Raw genomic sequence first — 19745 nt, forward strand, 5'->3', positions numbered from 1 at the left:
CATGTTACCCTTATCTGAGATAATTTACTTAGAATAAATCTGTAGAAGTGGAGTTGCTTCCAGACATGTTAAAGGTTTTTGTTATGTACTGCTAATACTGTAGCAATTTCTGTTCTCACTAGCAATGTATGAGGGCTCAGCAAAGGAACTGATAATTAGGAAGTATATATTTTTTATCCCTTTAAAAACCCATTGCATTGAGTCAATTCTGACACATAGTGACCCTATAGGACAGAATAGAACTGCCCCATAGGGTTTCCACAGAGCGGCTGGTGCATTTGAACTGCTGACCTTTTTTTAGAGAAGCTGAGCTCCAAACCACTGTACTACCAGGGCTCTTTTACCCCTTTGGTAGGTAACAAATTGTATATGTTTGCATTTCTTTGATCATTGTGAGTTTTTACTTGTTTTTCTCATGTTTACTGACACTTGCCATTTTTTTGAATTGCCAATTCATTGTGTTTTGTCTCTTTTTCTATTAAGGTACATTTTTTGCATTAAAGAGAACTTTTTGCACGAAAGGATATTATCCTTTTATTTTATGGTAATTGTTTTTTCCCTGTTTTTTTGTCATTAGGTTCAATATTGATTGACTTTTTTTTTTAATCTATGAAATTTTTAAGATTTTATTGTATAAAATGTAACTTAAGAAAAAAGAACTCCTTATATGACAAGAAAGCTTTCCTTGCTTTGATGTCAGCTAACTAAGCTCCTATTTATTTTCTTATTCTTTGGGATGCGTTTGTGACTTTTATAATAAAAGTCATTTGAGAGAAGTCATTGAGGTTACTATACTGAGAACTTGGGCATCAGCTTTTCTAGCCTGTAACTATATTGCAAAAATGAGATCTTAGCTGTGGTTCTTAAATTACTTGTTCTGTAGCCCTCTTTGAAGACATTGGCAGTAATTACTGGGAAAATAAGTTTTTGCTGAAAGGTGAAGCAGGAAACCACTGCCGATAGATCTGAAGTCCAAGTCATTTTCTGCAAAGAACTGAAATACACGCCTTAAGGAAAATTACATTTATAATTTTGAATCTATAATATATGTATATAATACATTGTGTGTGTATGTGTATATACACCATGTAGCATCATTATTACAGCATAATGTATGGATATAAATATATTTGAAAGCATTAATATCATTAAAACAACCACACATTATGATGGGCTGAAAGTTTCTTACCTGTACAGTTGGGATTTCATTTTTACAGCATCAAATTTCTAATTGTTGAATTTTTTTGACAACTTTAATTTCAGCTCAACATTTTCTTTGAGATCAATGTTAATTTGTCGAGAATCCCGGGGGCCCCCTCCCCACTTTGGGGAAAATTTGTATCAATCGTGTTTATTATACCTTTGAGCATAAAATTAAACCTTGTTTTTGCTTAATAGCTGTTTCTGTTTAAAACTTTTAAATTCTGTGTTTTACTAGGGTCATATTTTTATGTTGTCATGCTTCTTATTACATAGTTTGATTTCTGATTTTTTAAAACTTTTTTGGAGGTTTTCAAGGTGCTAATCTTCCCCAGAACAATATGACAAGGACCTAAAAGATACATATCTTGATGCCTAGTACAGTGCCTGGCACATAGTTGTACTCAATAGATATTTGGTGCACATTGCCTGCATGAACGCATTTTTTTTTTCTTGCAGGGTTTTTCCAAAGAAATTAAAATACCTAAAACCAAATATGTTGGCTACATCAAGGATTATGAAGGAGCCACTTTAATGGGATGTGAGCTAAATCCACGGATCCCATACACAGAATTTTCTGTCATCATTAAAAAACAGAAGGAGGTAAGCAGGTGGCCAGCACATGTTCCTTCTCTGTGGGCCAGTCTTATTTGGGGTGGGTTGCATTTAGTTGGGTTCTGAATGTACAAGTCTACTGGATATCATAATCTTAGTTTGTTACGGTTTATCTAGATTTCTTCTTTGAAGGTATCCTTAACCTGTCTTCTCTGCCAGTCACCATTTCTAGGAGGGTCAATACGAAAAACAAACAAATCCACTGCTGTCCAGTCAATTGTGACTCTTGTTCAATAGTGACATATTTTAACCTCACTTTCAAGACCTTTAAAATTCTGGCCTCAAGCATCCTTCCAAATCTTATCTCTTTACTTTCTCTTCAAACTATTCTTCAATGACCATTACTGAGGCCTTAACATCTTGCTTGGTGCCATTATCCAGCCCTCTTCCACCAGCACACATGCAAATCAAACTGCTTCTATAGCACTGGTTTGATCTATGTACTTGAATTTTAATTATTCATCATCTTACATAGGTATTTGTCTTAGTGCCAAAGTTTTATCTTCTAAATATGAAGTGATTTGTCATCTGATATTGGAGTAAAGTCCTTTATGCATATGAACTAGAAGAGGAGCAATAAAGAAAAAAACTGATAGATCTGACTACATAGTATTTTTAATTTCTCTAAGGTAGAATAAATAGCACCATAAAAAGAGCATTGTTGGGGAGTACACAAAGGCCATTTATTAAACAAATATTAAAACCTAAAGATCACCTCCTTAGTCCCTCCAGTTGGTTGGCATTCAAGAACTAGGAATTTGAAGTTGCATCATCCCAGGTCAATTTCACTTTATACTTCTGTTATTCATTCTAATATGCTTTTTTCTATTGGAGAATGACCAAAGAAAGTATCTGTCTTAAAATCATTTTTATTTGCTAATTTCTCCTAATGTTCCTTAATCCCTATTCTTAGTTATTTGTCAGGCATTACCAACATTGATAGACATATAGCTCCTTACACGTTGTCCAGTACATAGTAGGTGCTCACTAAATACTTTTCTTTTACTAAGCATGACTCATACTTGTTCTTAAGCTTCCCATGGAAATGAGCAAAAGTTTTTTTTTTTTAGTTAAAAAGTAAAAACTTCTGTTGCTTCTTGGTCAAAGATTCAGTCTAAGAAAGAATTCCAAATGGGGCACTTGGATAGTAATAGAAGCACAAGGTTCTCTCTCTCAGAAAAGCTAGCTCTTTTCATTGTTCTCTTTAGAGCTTAATGAGCACATTCAAATTCAGCAGCACATTATTCCACGTTAGATGTTGCTGGACAACTAAAGCTATTACCCTCTTGTCAGCTGCTCTTTCCTCAATCTCCCCACCAGCAGCACAGCTTCATCTCCATAGTAAAAACTAAGAGCAGTATAAACTAGCAAGGTCTGTAAATTCACATTGTGGGAATCTGTTGGCCTTTCCTACATAAAGAGGAAAGCCATAAGCACAGAGGTATTTCAAATGGGTCCCTCCCCCTTCCTCTTTTCCTCTCAGGTACCTCCTCCCTCTCCACCCTCCTTTTTTGCCCCTTGCCGTCTCTGACATATACCATTGAATGGATAATAGAGATTTGGAGCTGTTAGCATAGTTCTTTTGAAAGAGATCTGAAGTCACCATAATACAGTAATAAATTTGAATTCATGTAATATCTTCTACAGAATTCAAAATGTTTTCACAGTATCATTTATTCCAACTCTGAAAGCCTCTCGAGGAAGGTAGAGACTAAAGGTTGTAGCAAACAAACAGTATAAATATATTGAGGATTTCCCAGCACCTAAGAGTATTAAAAAAAACCCACTGCCGTCGAGTCGATTTCAACTCATAGCAACCCTATAGGACAGAGTAGAACTGCCCCATAGAGTTTTCAAGGAGTGCCTGGCAGATTTCAACTGCTGACCTCTTGATTAGCAGCCATAGCACTTAACCACTACACCACCAGGGTTTCCCCTAAGAGTATACTAGAATAAGCTATAATTGTCAGAATAAGCTATAATTGTCATTAGTGGAGATGGAGAGAGAAAACTAGTCAGACAGGTGAACCAGAGAGCGGAAAATTAAATACTGATTTGTGATTGTGGACTAGAAGGGAGAGGTGGGATCCATAGGGCCTAGCATCATCTGGGATGGCTTGGTGGGGGGGTACGCTTTGAACTGGAAGGGTCTGGTAATGGTAATGGGATCAGCAGAAGCAAAGGCTCAAAGTCCAACATAAGTAGATTCTTGGACATTTGAACAAATAGGATCGTAAGTATGTGTGTGATGAAAGCTACTATTTGAGAAAGTATGAATGTGCTATGAGCAGGTAAAAGTAGAGAAGAAAAGAAATTATGTGTTTTTGTGTGTGTGTGCGTGCATGTGTGTGCTGGCTGGGAAGGGGGGATAATTCTTAAACCTTAATCCAGGTGTGAAACTACAAGGGACTAGGATATTCCCTGTTCAGTATGGCAGCCAGTAGCTACATGTGGCTATTGAGCACTTAAGTGGCTAGTTAAAATTGAGATGTACATTAAGTGTAAAATGCACTCTCATTTAGAAGTCTTATGAATATGGAAACCCTGGTGGCGTAGTGGTTAAGTGCTACACCTGCTAACCAAAATTTCAGCAGTTTAGATCACCAGGCACTCCTTGAAAACTCTATGGGGCAGTTCTGCTGTGTCTTATAGGGTCACTATGAATTGGAATTGACTCAACAGCAGTGGGTTTGGTTTTTGTTTTGGTTATTATGAATACAAGAATGTAAAATATCTCATATTTTTTTTTATGGATTATATCTGACAATGATAATATTTTAGAGCTATTGAATCAAATAAAATATATTATTAAAACAATTTCACGTTTTTGTTTTGACATTTAGAAAATATGGCTATTAGAAAATGTAAAATTACATGTGTGGCTTGTCAAAGAGCAAACTGGAGTTTCTGTTAAAGCAAAGAGATTTATTGAAAGAATAGAAGGATCTAGATTGGGTAGCATATCCTGTGGAATTTAAATCTTCAGTGGTGCCAAGGGATATTGGAACAAGTTTTGAATGAATTAAAGTCTGTTCTCGATTTGTAACCCCTACCACTTTTGAAGTTTTTGTACTCTGGGGCAGGGGCTTTTGTAAACACGAGGAGTTAATGGCAGAAAGTGTAACACCAGTGTCAACCAGAAACTTGCAAGGTTCTCCATTAATATGGTAGTTTCTCCTTGCGGGTGCCACCATAGGAAAAGCCCCTGCTGTGTCCTCAGAGCCCCTGCATTCCATAAGCAGTTTCTTTTGACTATTCTTTGACTTATAGCAATCCTTTTGTAATGCCTGGTTTTCTTGCAATAGTTGCAAATTTTGGATTTAGTGCCTCCAAAGGGCTTGGATTTATCTTGCTGGTTAGGAGATTGCAATTGATGTAATTGGCAGGCTATTAACTTATTTGTCTTGGAGGTTTGCTTAGTCTCCAAAGCTTGTGAAAGTTTGTGAGCTAATTGGCTAGCTTGGCAATGGGAGCTGCTTTCCAATCTAGCTGATGCCTTTTTACAAGGGCTGAAAGTTCAGATTTGGGGCAGATGTGAATACTGCATTAAAAGGTTCTGTAGGACTGGACCAAAAGCAAAGAAGTTTCCTGAATAAACTGAATGCTTCGAAGGTCAGCGGAGCAAGGGTGGGGGTTTGGGGACTATGGCTTCTGGGGACATCTAAGTCAATTGGCAAAATCTATTAAGAAAACATTCTGCATCCCACTTTGAAGTGTGGCATCTGGGGTCTTAAATGCTAACAAGTGGCCATCTAAGATGCATCAATTGGCCTCAACCCACCTGGATCAAAGGAGAATGAAGAACGCCAAGGTCACAAGGTAATTATGAGCCCAAGAGACAGAAAGGGCCACATGAACTAGAGACTACATCATCCTGAGACCAGAAGAACTAGATGGTGCCCGGCTACAACCCATGACTACCCTGACAGGGAGCACAACAGAGAACCCCTGAGGGAGCAGGAGCACAGTGGGATGCAGACCCCAAATTCTCATAAAAAGACCAGACTTAATGGCCTGACCAAGACTAGAAGAAACCTGGTGGTCATGGTCCCCAAACCTTCCATTGGCCCAGGACAGGAACCGTTCCTGAAGCCAACTCATCAGACATGGAAGGGACTGGACGATGGGTTGGAGAGAGATGCTGATGAGGAGTGAGCTACTTGCATCAGGTAGACACTTGAGACTATGTTGGCATCTCCTGTCTGGAGGGGAGATGGGAGGGTAGAGGGGGTTAGAAACTGACAAAACAGTCACGAAAGGAGAGACTGGAAGGAGGGAGTGGGCTGACTCATTGGGGGAGAGTAAGTGGGAGTATGTAGTAAGATGTATATAAGTTTATATGTGAGAGACTGACTTGATTTGTAAACTTTCACTTGAAGCACAATAAAAATTATTAAAAAAAAGCTTCTGTAGTCTCAAGGAATGATGGATTAATCCCAGAATGTTAAGCAAACCCTTGAAATAATCTGGTCTGATAATCATAGATATTTTTTATCTTTTGTTTTAAATGCAAGAGCAAATTTTTGTCCAGTCTATGATTGGGGGGAAAACTTTTAGAATGGCCTCTAGCAATCTTGCACTGATAGCCCAGGAATCTTCTGACAGTTGAGCAGCTGTTTTATTTGAGCCTAGAGCTAAGCTACTTTGGGGATTTCTTCAGCCTATTTTAACCACAGTTGTGCCTCCCTTACCCAGTTATTATGTAGACTAGTTGATACAAATCAGAGAGCCCAGGCTGGTAAGCCTCAACAAGAAACCTAAATTCCTCAGCAGACTTGTAAGGATCTTCTCGCAGTTCTGGGAAACCTTTAGCAATTTTATGTAATTCTGAGTGTACCCAAGGAGTAAACATAATTTGGGGAGGATCCTCAATATCCGCAGTGGGGTGGATTTTAAAAGGCATTTTGGGAATAGGCTTTGTGTTCCAAGTAGGTCCTTAAGGGGAAAAGGGAAGTTCAGGCAAAGTCTTGGTGTTATCAGAGGAATCTTTAGTAGTATCAGAAGAGCCAGAAGGCAGAGGAGGATACAAAGGAGAGGTGGCTGGCAAAGGAGCAGGTGGTCCCAGGACAACTTGGATAGTTGGGACAGAAATCTGATACTACAACTCCTTCTCATTTTGTTTAGTCAATTTAGAGACATGCTGTAGAGAAGCAATTTTATTCTCATCACGTCTTCTGTACTTCAAAATACCAATTAAAATAAGCATCCCATTGTTTCTGCTTAATTGAAGAGATTTTCTTTTCTAATTTACTGAACAGAAAACTCAGTTTAGATCATTCAAAAGCACCAAAAAGTGGCCACGTATTTTCCAGACTATTCTTAGTGAAATGATGCCAAGCAGATAGACACAAACAGGTAGCAGAGCCACAATGGTTGTTCATACATTGGGCAGGAGTCCCAGAAGGGAACTCCATGTTGCCCCTTCTTGTTTGCAAAGAAGGCTTGAATTTCTTCAAAGTTCAGGACTCTCAGACTCAATAAATCCTGATGAGGAATGCCATGGAGTTTTGACAGTGTATTGGTTAAACCAGTATGTTCCTTTCATTGCATGAGGTTTTGCTTGTGGCTGGCAGGCAGCCTAATGCTTTGGATTGTCCTCGACCCAGCCTATTCTGTCACATGAGACTTTAACCAATTCTGCAGCAGGTGCCCACCCTGTTGGTTTTTACTGTCCATCCCGTGCCCTTGGTTTTCTTTGTGGCTTATAGAGCCTGAGATTCCACAAATTCAAAAACTTCTGGGACAGTAAATTATCAAGAACCTCAGACTACTGCCACTAGCAAAGGCAAAATTTGGCAAAAATTCTTGCAAGACCAGAATGAAAATAGACAAGACAAAATGAGACAGACAAGGACAAAATGAAACCAGAATTCTTCAGTAAATCTCAAACAGCTCAACACAAGAAGGCGGAGCTCAAAATTCAAGAGGTTTCTTTACCTGACGGTGATTCCCAAAAAGTTCGTGGAGTGGTGAGCTCAAACTTGCTTGGTACTGAAGCCTGTCCTTGAATCCTCAGGGATTGCTGCAGGCAGCGTACCTTCAAATCCCACTTCTGACACAAGAAATGTCAAAGAGCAAACTGGAGCTTCTGTTAAAATTGAAGCAAAAAGATTTATTGAAGGAATAGCATGATCCAGATAGGGCAGCACTTCCCAAGAATTCACAGAAGTACTCCAGTGAAAGGAATTTTTCACAAAGTACAGAAAATCCAGGACATTTACAAAATCATTTACAAAATCATGATTTAACAGACATCAGACAATTGCAGGATCCCTTAAACATTGCTTTGTTAATCATAAAGTTCGAGTCAGTTAACTTCTTGTTAATCTATGCATATTTTGGGGGTCAGCCTGAGTGAGTATCCTTCCTGGGAGCATGCAGTGAGAGGAAGGGAGAGGAGAGTAGGGGAGCCCACAGGCTTCCTGAGGTATTCTGGCTAGCTGACTTCTGAGAATCAGCTCAGAATGAGCAATAAAAAAATGGAGCCTGGCCTGTGTCTTTGGCAGAAACCTTCCCTTGTGCCAAGCACCTAGATTTTTAGGGTTCCTTCACAGGCTTCCTTATGTTTCTGTTGGTCAGCACTGATCTAGATTCACTAAGAATATACTTTTAGTTAGTTATTTAGTTAGTCCCATCCATTTCATGTTTTTGTTTGAGTGCTAGGATTATGTATTCATGCTGCAGCATTTACCAGTGATATGTTTGAGATCAAGCAGTTAGAAACTAGAATTTTTTGTTGTTGTTGTTTTCCTTTGTAAATTCAGTGAATGACTGATACAGTTTTGTTCTTTCCAAAATTTGGTTATGATATGGTTAATTTCAGGATGGGAAATTCTGAGTTCTTTTTTTTTTTTTTTTTTTTTTTTTAAGGGAAAGCTACACTGTCTTGGAAATAGTTACCTCAATATACTAGGAATGATTTTACAAAACAAAACTTCTCTCAGAATTACCAAAGCAGCCCTGCCTACTCATATCCTGGTTGCATTGCCTTAACAGACACTCTTTAGAAATGCTTTTTTGATGTAAATAGTGTAGGTTGGGGCTCAAGTCTTGAAAAATTTAAATAAGAATAAGGCCATTCATCACAGGCCTTTGGGCTTTCTGATGCCTGTTCATCTGCCCATCCGCTCGTCCCTCCAATCTGAAGGGAATAGTCATAGTTCCAGGATGTGAAGTGGTTCTGATACTTGACTAGGTATTGATGCTCTGGAGCTGCCTTACTGTAATTCTGGTAGAGCCTTCTCAGGGAAGAGGGCAGAATAATTGGTTCTTGTGCCAGTGATGACAGTGGGCTCTGAGGGCAGTGTGTTCTCTCAATATTAGCTTTTCTGGGTGGCAGGGACCAGTCATCCAGACAATTGTGTGAGTGTCACTGAATGGGCTTGGTATAATAGAATGTTTTATGTCTTACCTGTTTAATGGCATTCATCTTTTCCTTTTTTTCGTTTCATAAAGACTTAATTTTGTCAGGAAAATGATTCCTGCGGTTGTCTGACTAGAGCTGTAGGCACAGGCTTCCTTCCCTAACCACATTTTCTTCCTCTGCTTTACAGATAATTAAAAAGCTGATAGAAAGAAAACAAGCCCAGATTCGAAAAGTCTACCCTGGACTTTCATGTTTTAAAGATGGAGTTCGACAGATTCCTATAGAAAGCATTCCTGGAATTAGTATGTATAGCCCTTCTTTTAAAAGCAAATATTGTGGTCATGCCATGAGTTGTGTTTGAAACGATTAGAAGAATGTAGTAATTTGAAACACTTTATTGCTTTGTGTGTCTCAATTTGTGTTTATTTCCAGTTATTAAGAAGGTAGCAAAAGCTTTCCTTTTATCTGTCTTTTCTCTACCTCTTAACACAAACAAACCAAAGAGAGTTTAAATGATCACTTTTTATAGCTATTAATCTCCACAATTTTATGAAGAGCCTGGTATTTATAGCACAATGGTAGGCACTACTCTTGAAGGTAGGATAATTCTACTTTTATAAACGGGAAAATTGAATCTCAGAAAGGTTAAGTAACTTAACTTTAACTGGCAAATATCCAAAAACTGTCAGAAAAAGGAGCAGCTCAGCTCTGACCTCCTCCAAACATCTTGCTGTTTGTACAGTGTCTCAAATGCCATCACAGTTGCAACCTTCATAGATCTGTGCTTGGCTAAATTAGTTTCCCAGACGTGAAAAAAGATGACTTGCCACGTGTGATGGAAATCATATGATTTTTCGTAAGTTCCCTAATATTATAATAAAGATGCCTTGTGGTGCAACGGTTAAGTGCTTAGCTGCAAACTATAAAAAAAAGTCACTGGTTCAAACCCACCAACTGCTCTGTGGGAGAATAGACCTGGCAATCTGCTCCCATAAAGATTAAAAAAAAGCCCATTGCCATCAATCGATTCCAACTCATAGTGACCCGGTAGGACAGAGTAGAACTGCCCCATAGGCTTTTCAAGGCTGTAATCTTTACGGAAGTAGAACGCTATATCTTTTTCCCATGGAGCGGCTGGTCAGTTCGAACCACTGACCTTTTGGTTAGTAGCCAAGTGCTTAGTAACTGTACCAACCAGGGCTCGCTCTGTAAGATTACAGACTAGGAAACCCTGTGGGGCATTTCTACTCTGTCCTATAGGGTCGCTATGAGTTGGAATTGACTCAACGGCACACAACAGTAATATTATGATAGTTTTTCTAAGGGTTCATGACTGTGAGTATATTAGAAAAAAAAATATCAGAGGTAGGTTTTATTCAGTTAAACCATACGAAATAGGTTTTTTTTTTTTTGTAGATCAAAAGCTATTAAATATCAGCAATTTCATATGGTTCAAATCTAGGATCTTCTAGTATATCGAAGATGAAATAAACAAAACAAAATCAAACAAACTAAAGTTCTCCAGAGGAAAAAATAAGACATTATTTGGGCAAGGTGTATGACTTTGTTATAAAATCCATCACTTTTCACTGCTAGACCCGGAAAATTTTATTTCCACATTTTATTCCTATTAATGGTAGCAACCATTTAATAATAACAACCATTTAAGGAGTTTCAGTGGTTAAAGCGATGGACTGCTAACCAGAAGGTAGGTGGTTTGGAACCACCAGTGGCTCCACAGGAGAGAGATGTGGCAGTCTGCTTCTGTAGGAGTTTACCACCTTGGAAACCCTATGGGGTCGCTATGAGTCAGAACTGACTCAATGTCGGTGGGTAACAACCATTTAGGAGTCCCTGGGTGGTGCAGATGATTTAGTTCTGGACTGCTAACTGAAGGGTTGGTGGTTCAAAGCCACTCAGAGGGTCCTTGGAAATAAGGCCTGGTGATCTGCTTCCAAAAGGTCACAGCCTTGAAAACCCTGTGGAGCAATTCTACTGTGCACACACGGGGTCTCCATGAGTCGGAATTGACTTGATGGCAAGTTACAACAACAGCGACCGTTTAACTGAATGCTTTCTTGTGCCAGGCATTCTTCTGTTATATTACATGCATCACCTAATCTTAAAAGGGTAATATCACCTAACTTTTAAAAGGTTTATTTTACAGATTGAGAAACTGAGACAAAAGAGGTTAAGTAACTTATCTAGTTAAGTTAGCTTTTAAGGGGAAAGCAGGAAATCAAATCCATGTCTATCTGACTCCAGGGTGTGTTTTCTTTTTGCTATAGGTTTTTACCCTAAACCAAGACACAAACAGTGTTTTGGCCAAATAAAATAGAGACCAGGACAGAGTTTGTTCTAAAATAACAGTTTAAGTCTTTTATGTTGTGATTAGCAAAAATCACCATTGAAAAATACTCGTGCAATACAGTTGAAAAATACACATGCCTACTGTACTTTTTTTTTTTTTACTGTACTAGAAATAGACATTTATTTTTTACGTTTTCCCCTGACAGATTGAAGCTCCTCTTCAAAAAATACTAACATATAGGGTAGTATTGTCAGTCTTGGAAATGTTTCCTATTGTTAGCTGCATAAGGAAGTAACCAGAGTCAATTTTAGTCTCTTCCCAGAAATAGACTTTTTAATTGAGGCATGGCTGTAATTTATTGCATTTTAGATAAGTATTAACTATGTTATTCTCTTGACCAAAAGCAGTTCTCATTCAGTGTTTAATTTCGTTGACATAGGAGAGACAGGCTGGAAACCAAGTGGAAAAGAGAAAAGGTAAGTATGATGGGCGAGAGGATGTTAATGGAAGCAATTTTTTCCCCTCCCAGCAACTTTGAGAAAAAGGGCAAACTGACTGTAATCTCCGATACAACACTTGTTGGGTAGCAATTTTCATAAAAAGCTCTGGAATGATTCCAATTTTAGGTTTTTGTAAGAATGAGCTGTATTGGAATCAGCTAGCAGGAGGGTAAAAAACTAATTCTTGTTCTTGGTTGTTTACTTTTCTTTCAAGTAAAGAGCCCAAAGACCCTGACCAGCTTTACAGCACACTCAAGAGCATCCTCCAGCAGGTGAAGGTGGGTGTTCTCTTTTCATTCATCTTGTGCAAATATTTTGAAATGATTTTCCACATGGAATTTCCATATTAGATACCTTACTTTTTTCTTTACCCAAGAGCCATCAAAGCGCTTGGCCCTTCATGGAACCTGTGAAGAGAACAGAAGCTCCGGGATATTATGAAGTGATAAGGTTCCCCATGGGTAATGCCATTAACATTTTCTAAGTATAGATTTAAAGCTCTCTGGATGGTGGTGTGGGGGACAAATGGTTGCTGAGGTTGACTTGTAATGACTTCAATAGTTATATCCTTAAAATGGATATATGTTCATATGCTTTGTGCAAGAAAACCAAAGGGATGATTGACTGAGTCTGGAATCCTGCAGGGGAGGTTAATTTAGGAATCCACATATCCTACCATGTGAAAAATACGCTAAACCCTCTGTGTTCATTTTCAGTCTTAAGTTAACTGACATTTTCACCTTTGTCTCCTGGGCCATCTCAGTTCCTTTTGGGAATTTTTCAAGGGAAGTTGTATGGGTTTGGGGAGAATAATTCCCTTTAGTCCCTGTCCACTTGCACTCTGAAGACCTGCAATAGTGTTGTTGTTGTTGTCAGGTGCCGTCGAGTTGGTTCTGACTCATAGTGACCTGTGTACAACAGAATGAAACACTGCCTGGCCCTGCACCATCCTCACAGTCGTCATTATGCTTGAGCCCATTGCTGCAGCCACCGTGTCAATCCATCTTGTTGACGGCTTTCCTCTTTTTCGCTGACCCTCTGCTTTACCAAGCATGATGTCCTTCTCCAGGGACTGATCACTCCTGATAACATGTCCAAAGTGTATGAAACATAGCCTCGCCGTTCTTGCTTCTAAGGAGCATTCTGGCTGTAATCTTCCAAGATAGATTTGTTTGTTCTTTTGGCAGTCCATGGTATATTCAGTATTCTTTGCTCACAATGTAATTCAAAGGTACCAATTCTTTGGTCTTCCTTATTCACTGTCCAGCTTTCACAGGTATATGAGGCGATTGGAAAAACCTGGACGTGGGTCAGGCACAGTGTAGTCTTCAAGGTGACATCTTTACTTTTTAACACTTTAAAGAGGTCTTTTGCAGCAGATTTGCCCAGTGCAACGCGCCGTTTGATTTCTTGACTGCTGCTTCCATGGGCATTGATTGTGGATCTAAGTAAAATGAAATCTTTGACAACTTCAGTCTTTTCTCCGTTTATCATGATGTTGCTTATTGATTCACTTGTGAGGATTATTGTTTTCTTTATGTTGAGGTGTAATCCATATGGAAGGCTGTAGTCCTTGATCTTCATCAGTAATTGCTTCAAGCCCTCTTCATTTTTAGCAAGCAAGGTTGTGTCATCTGCATAACGCAGGTCATTAATGAATCTTCCTCCCATCCTGATGTCCTGTTCTTCATATAGTCCAGCTTCTCAGATCATTTGCTCAGCATACAGATTGAATAGGTATGGTGAAAGGATACAACCCTGACACTCACCTTTCCTGACTTCAAACCATGCAGTATCCCCCTGTTCTGTTTGAACGACTGCCTCTTGATCTATGTACAGGTTCCTCAAGAGCTCAATTAAGTGTTCTGGAATTCACATTCTTCACATGATTTGTTATGATCCACACAGTCGAATGCCTTTGCATAGTCAATAAAACATAGGAAAACATCTTCCTGGTATTCCCTGCTTTCAGCAGGGATCCATCTGATATCAGCAATGATATACCTGGTTCCATGTCTTCTGAATCCATCTTGAATTTCTAGCAGATCCCTGTCAATGTACTGCTGTAGCTGCTTTTGAATGACCTTCAGTAAAATTTACTTGTGTGTGATGTTAATCATATTGTTCATTAATTTCTGCATTTGGTTAGATCACCTTTTTTGGAATAGGCATTAAGTATGAATTTCTTCCAGTCGGTTGACCAAGTGGTTGTATTCCATATTTCTTGGCACAGATGAGTGAGTACTTCCAGCACTGCATCCGTTTGTTGAAACATCCCAACTGGTATTCTGTCAATTCCTGGAGCCTTATTTCTTGCCAATGTCTTCAGTGTAGCTTGGCCTTCTTCCTTCAGTACCTGCAGTAGTAAGTGTAGCAAATGAGGTCTCTTGTAGCCTACTCACAGCCTGCTCTTTGGAAGTTTCTTGGTTCAGCCTGAGAAGGGCATAAGCTTCTCCAGTCAGATACCTCCCATATGCATAGCTGAGTGCTTGTGAAGGGAAAGTAGATCCCATTGAACAAGGCCAGTGATGGGCTGAGATATGTGCTAGACAAAGATCGTTAAAACAGTAAATGGTACTTGTTAGTGGATCAGTATTTTTTCCTGGGATGGCTTTATGTACTTTATGTAGTCCTGCCCTCTAGGAAATTACGTGTTTGAGGACAGGGCTGACTAATTAATGATTTTACTTTTCCCCGTATCGTCTTCTTGACTTTTTGTAAAAACATCTTTTTTCTTTCCCCACAGTCTTAATAACTGTTTTTCCTCCATGTGGGTGAAATCTAACTCATTTTGCTTAGTCCCACACTGGACAGTATCTAAGTAGCCTGACCTCAACATGTCTTCTAACCGTGCTTAAATTGGAAGGCAGGGTTTTGCCATTTACTCAATCTCCAAGTTTAGGGTGGGGAGTGGGGGAACAAAATCAGAATAATTAAGTGGTATCTTCATATTTGGTATCATCAATATGTAGTCAACTATTTTTTAATCCATGCCATTTGGCCAGTTGAAAGAATCAAAAAAGACTAAAGGAAGAAAAATATACACATAACTTTAGAATAGAAAGGAAATATGCAGAACTTGGTTGTAATATCCAAACACCCCTATAATTCTTGTTTTGTTTCTGCTGCATTTTAGTGCTTCACATCTCTTTCCGCCCCTTCCGCCTGGCGAGGGGGGGAAGTTTGAAAAGCTTTTGGACAAACTTCTTGTGTCAAGTTTCTTTTTTTTTCTGGCTACATTTTTCTTTCTTTGCTGCTAAAACAGTACGTTGGGCAGCAAGCGTATCAGGAACATCGACATCTAATTTTACCTAAAAAATAAAATAGGTACAATTTCATTGCTCTTTCTTCCTTAAGAAAGAAAGGGTGTCTTGATCTGTTCAGTCATACTTAGGCAAGACATTTAGTTGGGGGTTCGCTGAGTCTTTTTGGCATAGTTAAGCCAAACTGAAAGGTCGGTGGTTTGAACCCACCAGCTGCTGTACAAGATAAAGTTGTGGCAGTCTGCTTCCTTAAAGATTTATTGCCTTGGAAACCCAATGGGGCAGTTCTCCTCTGTCCTGTAGGGTCCCTATGAGTCAGAATTGACTTGATGGCAATGGGCAACGGGTTAGTGAGTCTTCGCGTACCTTAACCTTTTAGATTTTTCTCTCCCAACAAACTGTTTCAGTTAGAGAGAAAAAAAAAATTAAAGTTTAATCCACAGATGTGATGACCTAGCAAGTCAAAGGTCTAAAGATGAAAGCAGATATTTTCCCTTTTTTTATTTTTGGTGTTTTGTGGTGGATTTAGGATGTTAATACAAATGAATCTGTCCTCATTTTGGGATATGGCACATAAATTTACTTATTTTATTAAATGATAATCCAATGTATTTGACTCTTAACTTTCTTTCCTTCTGGAAAACTTGATAATTGGGAATTGGGGATATCAGTAGTCAGAAGTGCTTCTTGAGCCATCTTGACTTATTTTTCCATGTATGGTTAATACAGTTATATTTTTTAAAGACACAGCCAGACTTAGAGAAAATCAGAGACCCATAAATGAGTAAATGTTAGCATCTCCTAATCAGTATGGAATTCTTTAAATTGGTCCTGAGAGGGAGGCTTGAAGAAGCCCTGCTGTATTCTTACGAAAAGATGCGGTACTGTTTAGATGAAACACTGTTTTCACCTGTGAAATAATACAATTTGAAGCAAGTAGGTATCCTGGGAAAATACCATTTTTAACAATAGTCTTGCAAGGCTTACATGCTTTAGAAAATAGATGATTGAGTCAAGGGGGCCATTCTTATTTCATTGCTAGAGCATGAAACAAGATTAATTGGAACCATTATTACTTGGAGGGTTACTGTATATTTGCAGATGTATTTATGATCGATTTTTCAACTGTAGTTCTATCTACATAACACCAAACAACTGCAAATTTAGTGAAACAAACTCAGTGTGATTGTTTTAAATAATAAAATGATTCAATACAAAGGTTTCATCTGCTCTACTCCACATAGATAGAGCCTCTTCTGTATAACTCTGAATGAAGAGTTTACAGTAGTTAGTTCATCATACTCATCCTTGCTAATCTATTTAGCTTCTTTGTGATTGAAAGAGGATTGGATCAGGTGACTAATAATGGTCCCTTTAATGTTAAAATGGCTGTGATTTTACACAAAAAAAACTCATAAGAGCATGAACAGAAGATTTAAGAACTGTTTTCCTTGATCATGAGTTCTGTTTAAGCCAGGGTATTGGGATGAGAAAAATATCATCAAGTCAATGACTTTTCTTTAAGCCAGGGTATTGGGATGAGAAAAATATAATCAAGTCAATGACATGAATTTCTTTCCCAGTCTCACTTTTGTCAGCTGGCATTGCAAAGGAGTCAAAGATTGCTAATATATTTTTCTCCTGCACAGATCTGAAAACCATGAGCGAACGCCTCAAGAATAGGTACTACGTGTCTAAGAAATTATTCATGGCAGACTTACAGCGAGTCTTTACCAATTGCAAAGAGTACAACCCCCCTGAGAGTGAATACTACAAATGTGCCAATATCCTGGAGAAATTTTTCTTCAGTAAAATTAAGGAAGCTGGATTAATTGACAAGTGATTTTTTTTTTTTTTCCTCTGCTTCTAGATACTCATCAAGCAGTGTGCCTAAAGCAAAGGTGGTTTAGTTTTACAAAGAATTGGACATAATGTACTGAACTAAATGTAATAATTAGCACTTTTGAAAAACAAAAACCTCCTCTTAGCTTTTCAGATATGTATTTAAATTGAAGTCATAGAACATTTTTATTTTATGGAATAGATTTCGATCTATTTGCTACTATTAATGTAAATTTTCTACGGCATCGTCCATTAGCCGAATATTCAATAATCATCTGGGGTTTCCTCAAAACCTGTGTCTGAGGAAATTGCACATAGTACCAAGATTTGGGGAAATCCAGAAAAATTTTCAGACCGTGAATGTTTTCTTTCTTTTTTTTTTTTCTAATGGAGTATGAGAGTTTATTTTTATTGTTTTCTGAAGGACTTTAAGGAAGGGATCCATGATAAAAAAAAAGAAACCCGAAAAAGGTGATCTGATGTTTGATGTCTCATCGTAGACTTTTTATATATATTTTTTAAAAAACACTGAGCTAGATGAGGTGCTTTGAGCAGTTCTGAAAAAATGCAGTTCTGAAAAAGCAACTGCTTTGATTCCTAAGGAAGAGATTCTAAGTAACGCAAACTTTTTATAAGCATCTGGTTTTTTGATAGTTCTGTCTACCTAAAACAAACTTGTGAGTGCATAACCACTATTTTAATAATTATTTTCTCTACCAAGTGTGTAATGTCATATTTGACTTTGCTTATGCAGGACATAAGTTCCAAAAGGTCATTTCCAGGGTCATAAAGGCATACACTTGAAAAAACTTGAGACTGAATCTATATGCTTTAATAGGAAAAAAAAAATTGTTATTTGTAGATATAAAATCTGGTGAATTCTAGTTCTTATGAACAAAGTTTTTTTTTTTCTTTTCTATGATACATCCAACCCCACTGATAATACACATATGTGCACATTTTTTTCCCCCAGTGCATCTGTAAATTTTATTCATTGTCTGAGATGAATTAAATGCCCACCGAGGTTTGCTGTCAGTATTTTAATACCCACACTGGTAGATAGGCCCAGGGTCTGTCCCACTAAAACCCATCATACAACCTTTATTACCCTGCCTTGGGATTCCAGCTTAGTGCTTGGATTTATTTTCTGATTACACTACATAGAAAAGTGGGACATTTTCCATCTCAACTCTGGAAAAATGAATGAATATAAAACATAAATGAAGACCATCTCGATGGTCTTGACACTAATTTTTATGATGCAGATTTATAGATGGATTTTTGTAAAGGACTAGCTTTTAAAAGTGTATGTAACTTGATGTTTTATATCAGCATAAGTAAATGAAAATGATCATTAATAGTCGTAAACAGTTGCCAGAGATAATGTGCAAGAAGGAAACAAAACAAAACAAATGGCTGTTAAGTTGAAAGTGTGGTTTTTGCTACGTAAGAGATATTCAGAATGCTCAACTGAAAAATGCCTCAACTTTTAAAAGTAAAAGAAACCACCTTGAGTGGCATCTAGATTTCTAATGAAGAGTTACGATACAGTTTGGATTCAGTATCTTGGCCTGGTTTTAAACAAGACTTTGTACCGGATCTGCCAAAGCATCTGTCCAGCCTGGTATCCTGTGAAAGTTTGTTATTTTCTGGGTAGACATTCTTAGAGAGTATTGTCTTTAAAATCAGATTGTCTCTTCTATATTGAAAGCATTTTTATGGTTTCTAATTTAAAAATTAATATTTTCTTATAGATATTGTGCAATAAAGCTGAAGTAGGATGTGTGTGGTTTTTGCAAATGCTTTAACAGCTGATAAAATTTTACATTTGTAAAATTAATATATTGTACTGGTACAAAATAGTTTTAAATTATATTTAAAAAAAAAAAAAAAGCTCCCAATCTGGTGGTGTGTTTTTTTCTTCAAGCAGATTGAAGTTAAATGTACAGTATAGTTGATGACTTATCGATTATATCCTTCATCCTTAGGTATAAGAATTTTGTTGAAGATGTTTTTAGAATTGTTATGTTTGTGAGTGGTTTCATAAGAATCTACAGCCCATCAGTGAAAGGCTGTAAAGAGGAGAAATATGTACCACCTCCCTAGAGCCATCCACTGCATCTTGCCTACTGCCACCCGTTAAAAAAAAAAAAAAGTCTCCCAGAAGAAGAGTGTTAACTGGTTTTGAAATCAAAAGAAGGTATACTTGTTCCAGTCTTTCTACTTTGCCTCTGTGATAGTAGATGAATGAGGAAAGGGACAAATAAAAATACAGGTGATTTTGAGGTAACTCCCATATGAGCTGCAAATGTTACTCGAAATGCTATCTGTAAGAGAGAATAGTATATTCTGTTGGGGTTTGAGAGAACCCAATAATAAAAAAGCACCCCTCACCTCTGTTGGATTTGAACCAACTGAGAAGTCAAAAGATTAAGGCATTTGATGGTCAAAATACCACCCTTCTTACTGAGAAAATGGATATTGGAAAATGTGGCTTTTTTTTTCTTGGAAAATGGGCTTTCAAATACTGTACCAGATTACTTATCAAGTACTGACTAGGTGCCAGGTATTCTTCTAAGCATTTTACCTGTTTGGGCTCAATTAATTCTTACAACAGTGCGATGAAAATACTGAGATACTGAGGATAA

The 19745-nt window shown here is 37.9% G+C and overlaps 1 protein-coding gene across 1 annotated transcript in view; it reads left to right on the forward strand.

Annotated features, from left to right (window-relative positions):
* Positions 1-19334, forward strand: part of KAT2B (lysine acetyltransferase 2B) — a 105673-nt gene extending 86339 nt beyond the window's left edge. Inside the window, exons 13-18 of the mRNA XM_010595595.3 lie at positions 1660-1803; positions 9369-9483; positions 11932-11968; positions 12207-12270; positions 12369-12453; positions 16905-19334. Of these exons, the coding sequence (XP_010593897.2) occupies positions 1660-1803; positions 9369-9483; positions 11932-11968; positions 12207-12270; positions 12369-12453; positions 16905-17098 (639 nt within the window). The 3' untranslated portion in view covers positions 17099-19334. The remainder of the gene's footprint in view (positions 1-1659; positions 1804-9368; positions 9484-11931; positions 11969-12206; positions 12271-12368; positions 12454-16904) is intronic.
* Positions 19335-19745: the final 411 nt, after the last annotated feature.

Source organism: Loxodonta africana, chromosome 27 (assembly GCF_030014295.1).
Source record: "Loxodonta africana isolate mLoxAfr1 chromosome 27, mLoxAfr1.hap2, whole genome shotgun sequence".
Lineage (NCBI taxonomy): Eukaryota > Metazoa > Chordata > Mammalia > Proboscidea > Elephantidae > Loxodonta > Loxodonta africana.